The sequence below is a fragment of the Neolamprologus brichardi genome, chromosome 9 (assembly GCF_056152115.1).
Source record: "Neolamprologus brichardi isolate AB-2024 chromosome 9, ASM5615211v1, whole genome shotgun sequence".
Classification (NCBI taxonomy): Eukaryota; Metazoa; Chordata; class Actinopteri; order Cichliformes; family Cichlidae; genus Neolamprologus; species Neolamprologus brichardi.
Window position 1 is genome coordinate 36,638,340 of NC_142112.1, and position 13,297 is coordinate 36,651,636.

General features: G+C 39.6%; 1 protein-coding gene across 1 annotated transcript; it reads right to left on the reverse strand.

Annotated features, from left to right (window-relative positions):
• Positions 1-611: 611 nt before the first annotated feature.
• lipib (lipase, member Ib) lies at positions 612-12,883 on the reverse strand. Its single transcript, XM_087846525.1, has 10 exons — positions 12,764-12,883; positions 8,637-9,028; positions 7,893-8,001; positions 7,600-7,701; positions 6,389-6,478; positions 6,136-6,303; positions 4,593-4,682; positions 3,592-3,700; positions 2,148-2,321; positions 612-1,096 (listed from the first exon to the last, which is right to left on the reverse strand). Exons 1-10 carry the CDS (start codon positions 12,813-12,815, stop codon positions 1,012-1,014), a joined length of 1,371 nt encoding a protein of 456 aa, XP_087702651.1. The 5' UTR covers positions 12,816-12,883; the 3' UTR covers positions 612-1,011.
• Positions 12,884-13,297: the final 414 nt, after the last annotated feature.

A 13,297-nucleotide genomic window follows, 5' to 3' on the forward strand; every position in this document is an offset into this window, starting at 1 on the left:
TCAGTGACAAACTCGCAACATTTACAAAAATATGAAGAAGTAATCTAATTTTTTTCTTTCTGCAAATGTGTCGTCTTCAAACACACAGATAAATGAGATGTTTTTTATGTTGTCATTTGTGCTTAGAAATATATAATCGTTTGCATGCTGATATAGTCATAGTCATATCCTTATTAGGTCTGATAAGACTCTGTGTGCACTCGTGTACCATGAGATGAGAGGAAGCAGCCTCGACGTTGTAATTCCCTTATAGCTGTTGATACCAGACTGTTCTGTTTCTTGATGTACAAGACTACACACCTTTGTGTGTATTTGAGATGTGACCTATTGCAAGTTCCTGTTTTTATAGTTTAGCAAGACGCTTACTTCTGCTTATCTGCCTACCTCATACACAGTTTAAGTTCATTGTAAGGTTGTATGTCTATGTATAGTATGGCTGGAAACACACACACACACCTATACGCACCTACACACAGAATTCAGACACTGATGTTGTTCAGATATGACTGCTTAAGAATGTCCTGTGTATTTGTAATTGCATATTCATGAATATGCTGACAATAAAAGGGTTCTAGCGAAGGAATCAGTTGAAGTTGGTTGACTTCAGGTGAAGGAATCTTTTCCTCGACTTTGGCTGACTTCCCTCGCACAAACACGGAGAGCGCCTTCTTGCCTTGTTTGTCGTGCAGTTGTTGGGTTTTGTGCCTAGATAAACCCGACATGAACGCAGACCGATGAAACTCAGCAGCAGCTTCTTCCAGAATCTTGTTAAAAATCTCAGTTTTCTTGTAGCTTAACATAACTTTCATTAGCTTTCATGCTCCTGGTTGTTAAAACCAGGAGTAATCCACAGCACGGCGAGGAGGCTGGCAGCTCTCCTGTGGGGGCCCCCGCAGGTCCGCCTGGTGGGATGGGAGAGCCTGTAGCACCCAGAGGACGCCCGAGGGTCCTCTAATAGGATTACAGGTGAGTCCGATGGGTTTCCAAAGAGGGAATTAGGCTGTGTTACAGTCAGAGGCGGGAGCCGCAGGGCAGAGGCCGAAACGCCACCTCTATGTTCTCCTCCATGATGATGTCGAAGCGGCACATCAAAGGCCTGAAGGAGAAAAAAATGTATCTGTTAATACAAACTGTAGCCTTTGAAGTGGACTTATTCTGCTTTTCTCCTGTTCCAGTGCAATATCAAACATGGCCAAAGTGTCAAATAATGTAGGCGTATTTACAGGTAATCCCAGTTTTTTTATGCGCTTGTCTCATAAAGAGGGGAGGTCACTAATATGGTTATTTCACAGTTTTAAGATGTAAATTTTAAAAAGTTAAATATGTTGTGCTATTATATATATATATATATATATATATATATTTAATATTACAAATATTCAAATAAAAGGTTGACACAATGACTATGACAAAGTCTAACATATCAGAAGAAAGTTGGCTTAAAATGGGGAGTGACTAAGAGAGAGTCTAATATAAAGAAGGATTATTTTGAACTGTGACTCATGCATGCATGACTACTCTAGCAGAGCCCAGTGATGTTTAAAGATTTGTTCGTTTGTGAAAGAGCAAACTGGAAATTGTCTAACAAAACAAATGTGCAAGTATTATGTTTTATTTCAACCCTTTCAATGGTGACTTATTTTTTTTAATGTAAGAAATGCGTAAATTCAGCCTGTTAAATACGACCAAAGCTCACAGTTATGGTTACATAAACACAGATACGGGTATTTATTTATAATTCCTGCACATTAGTGCTTCAATAGTCACATAATTTATACTTGGAATAACTTTTTTAGTTGCCAGGTTGTGGAAAATCCCCCAACAGTGTGATAGTGTCTGCAACTTTAATTCACTGAGAAAAGGTTGGAATAACGTGGGCAAAAAGCAGCACACTGGATAAATGAAGACTGATACAAAAAAAACACCGTACGTCTCCTTAAAGCCTATGTCTCCTTAGAGGCGTACGTCTCCTTAGAGGCGTACATCTCCTTGGAGGCGTAGGCTTTGGAGAACAACAGTTTAGTTTTGTTTCCTTGTAGGATGTCACAGGTCAGACTGAGAGAGAGAGACACCTCCACATAGATTTTGAGACAGTTTATCTCTAAGACTGGTTCCTATTCAGAAACACTAAAATTAGATCCACCGACCTCTCAGGAAGCTCCAGTGGCGTGAAGCGGATTCGCAGCAGCCGGATTTTGTAGCGAGGGCCGATGACGTTGCCGGTGTTGATTCGCAGGGAGATCTTCTGGATGTGCTGCAGATCCTCATCGAACTGGGCCAGCAGCCGCGTGGAGGTGTACTGCTCAAACCGGAGCAGCTTACTGTGCGCAGAGACGAGGAGACCGTAAGGTTTAACTCATTTATTTAAAGTCTGTATTTGTGTGTTTATGTTGGAAAACAAGAAACACAAAAAACTGAAAGATGACTTTTATCTCATATATATATATGTGTGTGTGTGTGTTAGGGGTGCAACGATACTCGTATCGATATTGAACCGTTTGATACAGTGCTTTCGGTTTGGTACGCATATGTATCGAACAATACAAATGTTTTTATTTATTTGATCAACTTTTCTTCTGACGATGCTGTCTGTGTTGAACGATCAGTGGATCTGCGCTCGACTACTCCGCCTAGGCTGCACTGTCGAACGCAGATCCATTGAGCGCAGCGCAAGCTAGCAAGACAGAAGCTAAGCTTGTTGCAACATGGCAACTGCCTCAACGCTACCCGACATTGAACCTCCCCCACCCTCATTCAGATCTGGCGTTTGGAACTGTTTTGGTTTTCATGTGACGTATGACCCTGAAGGTAAGCGCGTCATGGACTAAAGTAAAACAGTATGTCGGATGCTCAATTGGTGGGAACTAGTGCGTTAGAACAGTTAGCTCGTTAACGTGTTGGCTGTCCAGCCCCACGCACGGGGCGATCCGCGGTAGCTCGTTAACAGAGATTTGCCGTGTTGTGGCGTTAACGTCATTTCAGATTAACGCTGACAGCACTAGTGGGAACACAACGAATATGACTGCACTTTTACTCCGACATCATCCTAGTGCAAAGACAAGTGGAAGCAGACAAAAACAACAAGCACGCATGCTACAAACTTTAGCCGAGTCATTTAGACAGCCGTTAGCACATGATTCTCCTTATGGGGACCTGATATGTTTAATATGCTGCTGAGAATATAGCCCAGAAGAAGCGTATAGTAGAGCTTTTATTTTGGAAAGAGACATTTCTCTGTAATAAACTCTCTTTTCCAAACATGAGTGATTTCTCCATCAGATAGATTTTTTTTATTATTATTTTGTTTCAGCAACATTAAATTTAAAAACTGTACTTTTGAGTTAAAATATATATTTATAATTTTAAGAAATGACAAATTAAAAAAGCATGAACATTTTTTTGTATCGAAAAAGTATCGAACCGAACCTTGAATTCTAATTCTGAGTTCAAGTGGTATCAAAAACAGCTTTAAAAGTCTCAAATTTACATTCAGTCATTAAAGTTTTCATTGACTCAGAATTTAAACTCAAAATCAACCATTTTTCCTGCTTTTCATGAATCCAGTCTGTGTGAAACAGCAGAAAGACTCACTGGTCTATTCGGGCCTCTGTGACGTTCCTGCCGCTGTGCAGCCGGATGTAGACGACCCCCCAGCGCAGGTACTGGTTCCATGTCACCATGTCCACTCTGTACATCAGCTCTGACACACGGGACACACACAGCGTTAAAATCCAACACAACACTCAATCATCACTCCTTTCTGTTAAAAGGTCCTCAAATATTTTTTCTTTAAAAAGTCCCAGCACATATGGTAGTTGGGGTCCCACAGTGGGATCAGCATCCACAGAGTCCAAATCCTTCTTTAACTCTCTGATGTCCAAGTCCTAACCTCTAATCCTTAACTCTGTGCTCCCGTAAATATTATGATATGGAGTGATTTATTTTGGCTTTTTGAAATTGTTCTTTCAAGTTCTGACAGTCCGAGTACAAAATCATAATAATCATTCTTGTTGACGCAAATTTAAACTCTTAATAAAATAATTACATTAGAATTTAATGTCAAATCCTGTTTTTATTAAAATCAAACCGTTTGGGACATTCACTGAACCAGCACATGCTACAGTGCTGTGCTTTTAATCTGGCTATAGGTGGTTGCTAGGCAACATGATACATCATGCGTAATGAAAGTTTTGTCAATATATTATTAAATATATTAAAATGATACAATGCTTTTCTAAGGTTACAGGTGCATTAACACTATGACTGAGCCAGTTTAGCCTGCTGATTGGTGGTTGCTAGGGAACACAATAACGTAATAATACCTGATGTAGATACGAACCTTCAGGGCCTAAGATCATTTTAAACCTTGTTTTGGGACAAATTAATCACGTTTTAGGACGTCCCTGACTTGAGGTTATGCCTTTCTTTTCATTTAGTTAGCAGCTTCAAAATAACCACCAGGGGTAAGTCTGTGCTGCAGCTGCGACTCACTATAGGAGGCCGTCGCTCTCAGTGTTAGCGAAATTCTATTATTTTCAAAGTCTGCTTCACCTGAGACGTGAATTTTTATGAGGTTCGTGTGTCATACTTACTCTTGTAGGGCAGCGCGTCGGTGGTGCTGAAGAAGACTTTGGTCTGTCCGAGCTGCTGCAGAGTCTCCCTCCACGGGCTGACGTCATAACCTGCAGGTGAAGCGTACAGGTGTTAAGATGCCTGATAGATGTCCAGCATTTTAATGAAACAAATATGAACACTTTCTGTGAGTTACTGGTCGCCAAGTTGCAGGTTATCACTGACGACTAGCTCATCAGCGCCCCCTGATGCACCCCAGCAGACCTGCAGCTAGTTTCTGTGAACAGGCTTCTTTAAATCTGCGCTGTTTAACCCTTTAAGACCATAGAACCAAGTCCGCCAGAGCTTACTTTATATTTTTACATGCTGTGGAGCCATTTTTGGGAGCATTTCAAGTTGCTATACATCAATACAACCATTACAGCCCAAATTTTAATAATATGTCTGCATTAAGTGCATAGTAATTACATAAATTGCAAAAAAGTGCAATAAACTACAAAAAAAATTGAAAATCGTTTTTGTTTTTTTAACATATATTTCTAGTTAGAGAAATTTAAGAGGCTTATCCCTCAAAACTGTAAATACAAAAAAGTTGCACAAAAAAGTTTCCCACCACAGGAAATTTATTTTAAGTGTCTTCATGGTTTTATTTTTGAAATACAACAATTTTTATATACTGCAGGAAAAACAAAAATAAATTATTATTTTTTTTGCAAATTTGCAAAAAAAGCAGCATGTGCATCAAAATAAACTCTTTCCAGCAGTGCAATATGAGTCCTAAGCATCCCAGAAACAACACAGAAAGTCATAAAGTCAAAGATAACTTTTAAAAACACCAGTATAGGCTCATGAGGCCCTGATGGTAAAAAACTACATTTCCGCGAAAATGACGTCACTTCCGGTTTCGGGCAGGTAATGCGAAAGTTCGCTCTGACGTCTATTCCACCGTAGGAAGTGTTACGAACAGCTGATCAGATCGGCAAAGCGTGTTTCTGGAATATTATGTTTTTGTTGCTGCAAGTGCTTTTTATGCAGTTTTTGCAAAGCTATATGTGGAAGGAAACTGTGACCGAGGACAAGCTGACGGCATAAGATGTAAGTACAACTCCTCCGGTTTCATATGCAAAAAAAATTATTGCACTAGCTCACGTGGTTGCAGAGCTACCGGGATTTAAAAATAGTTACACAAAACAGAGCGTGCTGCTCCAACCGGTTTTAAAGGGTTAAAGCTTCAGAACCAATAGGTGTCGTCACAATGGTGGCTCCATCTTTTATATACAGTCTATTAGTCTGCAGCCGAGATCTAATTCTGTTTTCTCTGAAGCATCACTTAAATTTAGATTCCTTGAAATGCGTGCAGAATCGCCCGTAGAGCAAATTTAAACTTAGATGAACTTTCCTGATTGAGACGATGGAAAACTTGCTCACTTAAGCCAAGTTCTGGATTAACGGGATTAATTGCAGAGTATTTATCTGCAGGGGAAGAACAGCTTTAACAGCATAAACATTATGTAGCAGGAGTCATTCAGGAGACTCTCAACGTCATTCAGTGTCAGCACCCACCGAGTACGGGGCAGGAGGCCGGTTTGAAGGCCTCGCACTGCAGACAGCGGCCGTCCAGGAAGTCGCTGTAGGACGAGCAGGGGTAACCGGTGAGGGTGCAGGTTCGGTTCAGAGCGCACAGGAACAGGAAGACGGAGCGCTGATGGTCACACACAAAGTAAGATTTACCTGAAGGACAGAGATCACAGTGCGCTCAGCACATGTGTGTTATTTAATGTGTGTGTGTGTCTCCCTAGTTTGTGTGTGGGCTCACCTGAAAAGATGGTTTTGGGACACCCCGGCTGGTCGGCGCCTCCGTTGGCGTAGAAGTCAATGTGGCCATGAGCTCCTCTCAGTCCAAAGGCTGCACAGAGAGTGCAGCGTGTAACACAGCGACTCTTACATGAGGTCACGAAGGTTTATTGCTTTTTAATAAATACTTTCTAGGTTCATCTCACAGGCGTTCGCTTCTTTCTTCTTTCTCATCGACTCGCGCAAACTCTAAATATACATATTTATATATTCATGGTTGTAACGCTCTCAGTGAGAGGGGAGATGTTCTCTAAATCTGACTCCAGAGTTTAGATAAAAGGGTTCAGTTAAGCTTTTTATTTTATTCTGTTTTAAATTTTAAGTTTAGTTTATTTATACATTTAAAAACCATGATAACCTTTTTAGTGATAAAATAACAACATTAATCATTTTCATTTATTAATAATTATACCTATATAACTATATAATGATTTAAATTTAAAAAAAATAATTAATTTTTTTCTAATGTAAACTTTTTTATTATATATTTTTGTATGGCTGAATATTTTGAATGTTCATAATTAAAAACATTTATAATAATATTTATATTTTTAATAAAAAGGTAAGATGTGTTAAATAGAATTAATTAAAATTATATTAACATTTTCATTCAGTTATATAACTATATATATATAACTAATAATTTAAGAAAAAAATAATGTTTATAAACAGAATTATCTCTACTTCTAATGCCAACCCTTTTTATTAATAAAAATGTGAAATATTTCCAAATAACAATAATAATTCATAATAATATTCATGCTGTTAGTTTATGTAAAAGCATATTAATACAAATAAGTAAAATATAATTAAATATATAAGTCTGAATAATTTATGATCAGTAAATATATGTATTCATCTATAAATAAAAGGATTTATTGTAAAAGAAGGAAAGAGATTTTAATGATTTAACAGCTAATAACGTAAAAACATTGTTAGGGATCTGCGACTGATTAATAGAAGATCCTACAAGAGCTGCTGTGACCTCACAGGCAACACTCGTGTTTGTAAATTAACAGATTTAGTTTTTTGTTCCTCACACCATGACAACTAAAAGCTATTTATTTCCCAGTTGCTTTCTTTGTGTGTAAATGATCAAAGTAATAAGGGTCAATATTAAAATGATATTACATCACTATTTAAATTATTATTATTTCTGTGTTAGATGCTTACAGTTCATGTCGGTGTGAAGGACGTCCACAAACATGGCGTCTGAAGGGTCCAGCCTCTCCTCCGGCGTGGCCCTGGTGAACATCGGTCCAGCAGGGTCCAGCCCTGGAGAAGAGGAAGGAAAGAAGGGAGGAAGGAAAGAAGCAAGGAAGCATGTGAGTGCTTTTGTAGTTTTCCATCTGCTCACTCCACAGCGCTGCTTTCATTTAACTGAAAGGTTAAGAACATCTGACATAAATACATGATAATGAAGTACATTTACTCGCATACTGAACCGCTCTGAGTACTCTGAGTACCTGTGATACGGCCAATCTTCCCCTTCAGGTTTGCTCCCACAAAACCAGCCAGATGAGCTCCCAGACTGACGCCGATCAGGTGAACTGAGCTCAGAGAGGCTCCTTCAGCCTGTGGGCACAAAAGCTCAGCGTTACAGGTGAGGTATAACTCTTTTAAATATACAGGATAATAAAGAACATGACAGAACTGCTGATTTTAACACAGACATGTAATCTAATCTCTTTTTCTTTACTAAAATTTAAAGTGCCCACAAAGTGGCGGAAATACCAAAAGCACCAAAACTTAGATCCATTCTTAAGTACTTGAAGGACCTGTAACCTGGGAAATATTTAATACTGGTCATTTAAAAACATCTGTAGACTGGCTGAACTGGTAATTCTAGGCTTTGAGCCGGACTTCTTGGGTAGGGAAATGGATTTGGAGCCATTTAGAGCATTTTAATGTATGTTTCTGATAAATAACACATTAGTTGAATAAACAATCTGTCCAAAGTTTGTGAAGTTTTATGTTTTGTGTCTTTGCATTGCATTGGTACACTTTGCCAACTGAGACTAGAAACAACTTGAACCATGGCCACTGCTGGCTCTAATAATCCTAGATGGTGAGAACCGTGAAGCTTAAGTGGACGTTCAAATCTCAAACTTATGAGTGATGCTGCTTCTATTGGTCTATTGGTTCAACAATAGACTGCAGGATGATTACAGGAAGGGAAAATAAAAGTTTGGGCTGAAGGTCTGTCTCACCTCCATCGTCATGATGAAGCCCGTCAGGTTGAGAGCGGCCTCTCTGGTGTAACTCACAGCAGTGAAGTAGTTGAGGTTGGCTGCCCCTTTGTTCCAGTCCACCACGACGATGTTCATGTCTTCCTGCTCTGCTAGCAGGTGGACTATGTGGTTGATCCAGATAGGGGGAGCGCCGGTGGGCCGGTAGCCATGGATGACAAAGGCGGTGGGACGGGAGAGGTTGAAGAGCGGCTGGGAGGACAGGTGGCGGTGGTTCAGTTCGCGGCCACAGTCGAGGTTGGAGCGAGTGTAGAGCAGGAGTCGCACGTACAGGCTGGTTCCCACGAAGCAGTGGGTCAGGTCGAGGTCGGTGAAGTTATCACAAGATTCGCCTGCTTTACTTTCCTCCTGGCCTGGAGTCACAACATCGAAGATCAGGAAGTGCAAACTCAACTTTTACAGATGAATTCAGGTTTTATGTAGAATTAAAATGAAAAACTGCTCCAAAGTTTCTACAGGCTACAGTGGGAATATTTGTTTCATCCATCTCAGTTTAGTAGATTTTTATATCATTTTAAAGCTAAGGCACTAAAAAATTTCAAGGTAAAGAATCAATGATACTAATGAGCCCCAACAATCAGTCTGACTGCTGTAGACCGCAGCTCTACAGGAATATCAATCTTTATTTATGATGACAATATTAAAGGCTAATATTTTTAGCTAAATAACAGCTTCAAGCAGACAGCCAGTGTCATCATCCTGGATGATTCATAAACTGAATCATGGATTCAGGCTGACAATTTCAGATTCAGGCACAATCCACAGACGGACAGTAACAGGTTCAAAAACTGTGAAACTGCAGCATTTTGAAAGGAATTTCATTTTTTAGCTTCTTCTCATTACTTTGGATTGTGTTAAATGAAAAATAAAGACTATTAATGACTCATTTTATGTTATTGTGTAATAATTGGTTTTGAATTCAGATAATAGCCTATCTACCAACAGGTTTGCTAGTTAGAGTTAATTAATTAATTAAAAGTAAGATTTAGTTAGTTAAATAGTTAGTTTAGTAGTTTAGTTAAATAGCTTATAGCTTAAGCTAGTTAGTTAGTTACTAGCTAAATAGCTAGTATTTTGGCTTAAGCTATTTAGCTTAAGCCAAAATACTATTTTGGCTTAAGCTATTTAGCTTAAGCCAAAATACTGTCATCAGCAGTGTTGTTTCATTTCACACACTCGTCCCTCTACAAATAAACCATAAAATAAAAAAACATCTCAAACTGCTTGCTAAAACCAATGATTAATGTTGTGTTGCGGTCTACGTCTTAAATTAGCATTAGCTACATGCTAAAGCTAGCTAGTCAGCTTTGTAGTTATATAAATGAGCTGATTTATGCAGCGAGTGACAAAATATAGGATTTGTTAGTGCCTTTTTTGAATTAATAAAGTGTAGACAGGCTCTGTAGTACTTCTTTTGTAGTTTGCAGAAACATTAGCCTAGCTTAATAGCTTAACACAGCTGCTATTTCTATTTTAGTAACAACTTTTGTCGGACCGCTACATGAATTGGGACTTGACAGTCTAAACCTTCTGGGACTGTATTCTCTTATTGAACTTGTTCCATCTCAGAGGAGAGATGAAAGGTATCTTTGTTTTCCATAATAATTTGTGAAAACTTCATCTGTCATAAATCACAGATAACTGAGCAAAGAAACTTTTTGAACCCCTTTTTTTGCTAAATTTTGTCTGAATATGAAGTAGAAACATTTTCTTCTGCAGATATGATATAAAGTTGAGTTTAAAGATGGCCTGTTATGTTTTTCCTTATTTAATTTACACAAATAATCCCCAGTCTAAATGTACTGCTTCTCACAGAGGGGACAGCCTTACGCACAGAAGCCCCGCCCATCTGATGCTTGAACCTTCTGATTAAAAGGGGCTTCCAATCACAGTGAGGGACGGAATAAATTCCTTGTTTCAGACAGACACAGGATGAATTGAGGGGCTACACTCAGGTCTAGTCAGGTCTAGTGTGAGATAAATAAGGATTATTTTGCTCTCTGAATTTTGCAGTACTATTGTAGATATATTTGTATATTTTATCTTTTTTGAATTGGGACTGTTCATATGTATATAGTGCCGCAGAACTGTGCACCTTACCGCCCCTCTCTTTTCCCACGTCTGCACTGGGTAGGAGATGCTCTAAATCTCATCGTACATGTGCATATTGACAATAAAAGGTATTCTATTCTATTCTAGTAAAGCTAAAAATGAGCATAATCTCCACTTTAAACCTGATGGCAAGTGTTGTCTTGCTTGCACTAGCTTGTGTATTGCTAATTTCTTGACATATTTTCTGTCACTGGACTGATGCAATGACTGATATTTATCACCTACAAATATAAGAAGCATTTATTGACCCATGCAGGCAGCTCAAAATAAAACAACAGAGTGTAAATTTGGCTGTTGTTAGCTGTGAGAGAATGTTCTCATGACCAGGTCAAAGGTCATTAGATTAGTTTACAGTTCAGTGCGCCTCGGATCAGGTCTATTTTTCCACTGGGTGTTAGTTTAGCCTCTTTAGCTCTGTGCTGATTAATCTCAGAGAGCAGGGAGTCTTGTTAGCTTGTTTAAAGTGTCTGTAGCCTGCATGTTGTCAACTACACAGACTGTGCAGCACTTAGTGTGACTGGGTTAAAACCATGCTTATTATTAAAAGGTTTGTTGTTTGTGAGCCCTTTCCTCTAAAGACACTCATTCATGATTGTCACCATCCTAATGCAGAGGCTTAAGAAACCCAGGAGAGCGTTTTTAATTAAATTAGGAGAAATAAGTGAATACTTGTGAGTCAATCTGGGCTGCACCTTTATAGTTTTTGCAATCTCAGAGGTCTCTACAATCTGCCCAAACAGGATATTTTTAACGTTTCAGTTCCTTCCATCATAAGAGCTGCACATGGGGTGAATCTTATTATAATACACCCGTCTGGATACTGGAATTAGGGGCACCTGGATTGACAGGTGTCTTGACGCCGGAAGCTTTACCTGTTAACTGTTTGCTAAGCCTCACCTTTGCTGACTTGAGTCACTAAACTGGACCTCTGCACAGTGTTTGTGCTGCATAAAGCCTGCACGAAGTCATCTCAGACTCAGTTAGCGTGCTAAATGTTAAACTTCATGACAGCACAATTAGAACAGACTGATCAAGTATAGAAATGTTTAAAAGAGTTGCCAGGAGAAAGGCTCTTCTCTCTAAAAAGAACGTGACAGTGCAGCTTAGGTTTGCAAAACTGGAGATGTTTGACCATAATGCACAGCACCACATTTGGAGAGGTGGAGGGCTGACGATTTGGGCACCGTGCAGTCAACCATGAACTCCTCTGTATACCAAAGTATTCTAGTCAAATGTAAGGCCATCTGTCTGACAGTCAAAGCTTGGCTGAAACTGGGTCATGCAACAGAGCAATGATCGCCAGCACAGCAGCACATCTACAACAAAGGCTGAAAGAGGACAGAATAAAAGTGCTGCAAAGTCCAGACCTCAGCCTGACTCAAATACTGTGATGGGTCCTAAAGAGAGCTGTGCATGTGTCCACAAACCTCAATCAACTGAAAAAACAATGTAAAGACTCCACAATCATGTGAGAGGCTAATAAAGCCAAACAGAAAACAGTTCATTCATATAGATTATTACAGCTCTGCAACTGTGTCCATCTTTTATATACAGTCCAGATCAGGGCGTGCGTTGTGGGTTGGGGTTTTGACTTCCTGTGTGAGCAGCTCTCACACCTGAGCGCAACACTGCCCTCAATGGGATCAGACTGCTATAAAAAAGCACTCATCCAATCAGCACCCACCCGGAGCACAACCGGTGATTACAGCTGACACACACACACACACACACACACACACACACACACACACACACACACACACACACACACACACACACACACACACACACACACCCACACAGGCTCTGCTAACATTTATATGAAAAGCTCTTTCTCACTCCACAAACACTCAGAGTGTCTGTTTCTGTTTATTTAGACAAACAGACACAATTATTTTTAACTTTATCTTGAAGATAAAGCTGAGCATAAATCAGGTTTAAGCTTTTGCTCTGTCAGAAAACTGCACTTTTCTTACCTTTGCAGAGCACAAGGAGCCCCAGCAGAGCCAGGAGCTTGCAGGACAGCATCCTTCCCACGACCACAGTGACGCAGAGACAACGATCAAGCCGAGGAGACTCGCTGTGAGGAAGGTAGGAGATCTAAATGCAGTGTGAGGACAACTGAAAGGAGGAGGGACTGCTGAGAGGGAGGGAGGGAGGAAAGGAGGTGGTGTCTTTACTTGGATCAGTTTCTAGAAGAGTGGAGAGAGGAAAGAACCAATGATAGTAAGAACATTAAACAAATGAGATAAAGGAAAGGAGCGTGAGCTGATGGATTGAGGAAAGAAAGGACAGAGGAAGGAGGATTTGATTTGTGGTGAAAGGAAAATAAAATCATGTAATGTGATTTAAAAAAGGTGAAAGCTTCAGAGCTTCAGGGCAGACGATCACTTCATAATCCAGGAATTAAATTTTACAAAACCTGACACCTCCTTTAATGTTTAGCACAATGAGATAAAATGTGTTTTTTCAGTTAATAGAGTGAACAGAATAGAGAATTTCGCTTCCCA

What these genes read in the sequence shown, in the direction of transcription:
- lipib (XM_087846525.1), bottom strand. Translation starts at nt 12,815, where the DNA reads ATGCTGTCCTGCAAGCTCCTGGCTCTGCTGGGGCTCCTTGTGCTCTGC. An exon ending in GCTTCATCATGACGATGGAG is followed by an intron (nt 8,002 to 8,636) that starts GTGAGACAGACC and finishes TTGTGCCCACAG; the next exon opens with GCTGAAGGAGCCTCTCTGAG. An exon ending in ACAGAGGCCCGAATAGACCA is followed by an intron (nt 2,322 to 3,591) that starts GTGAGTCTTTCT and finishes CTCTGCGCACAG; the next exon opens with TAAGCTGCTCCGGTTTGAGC.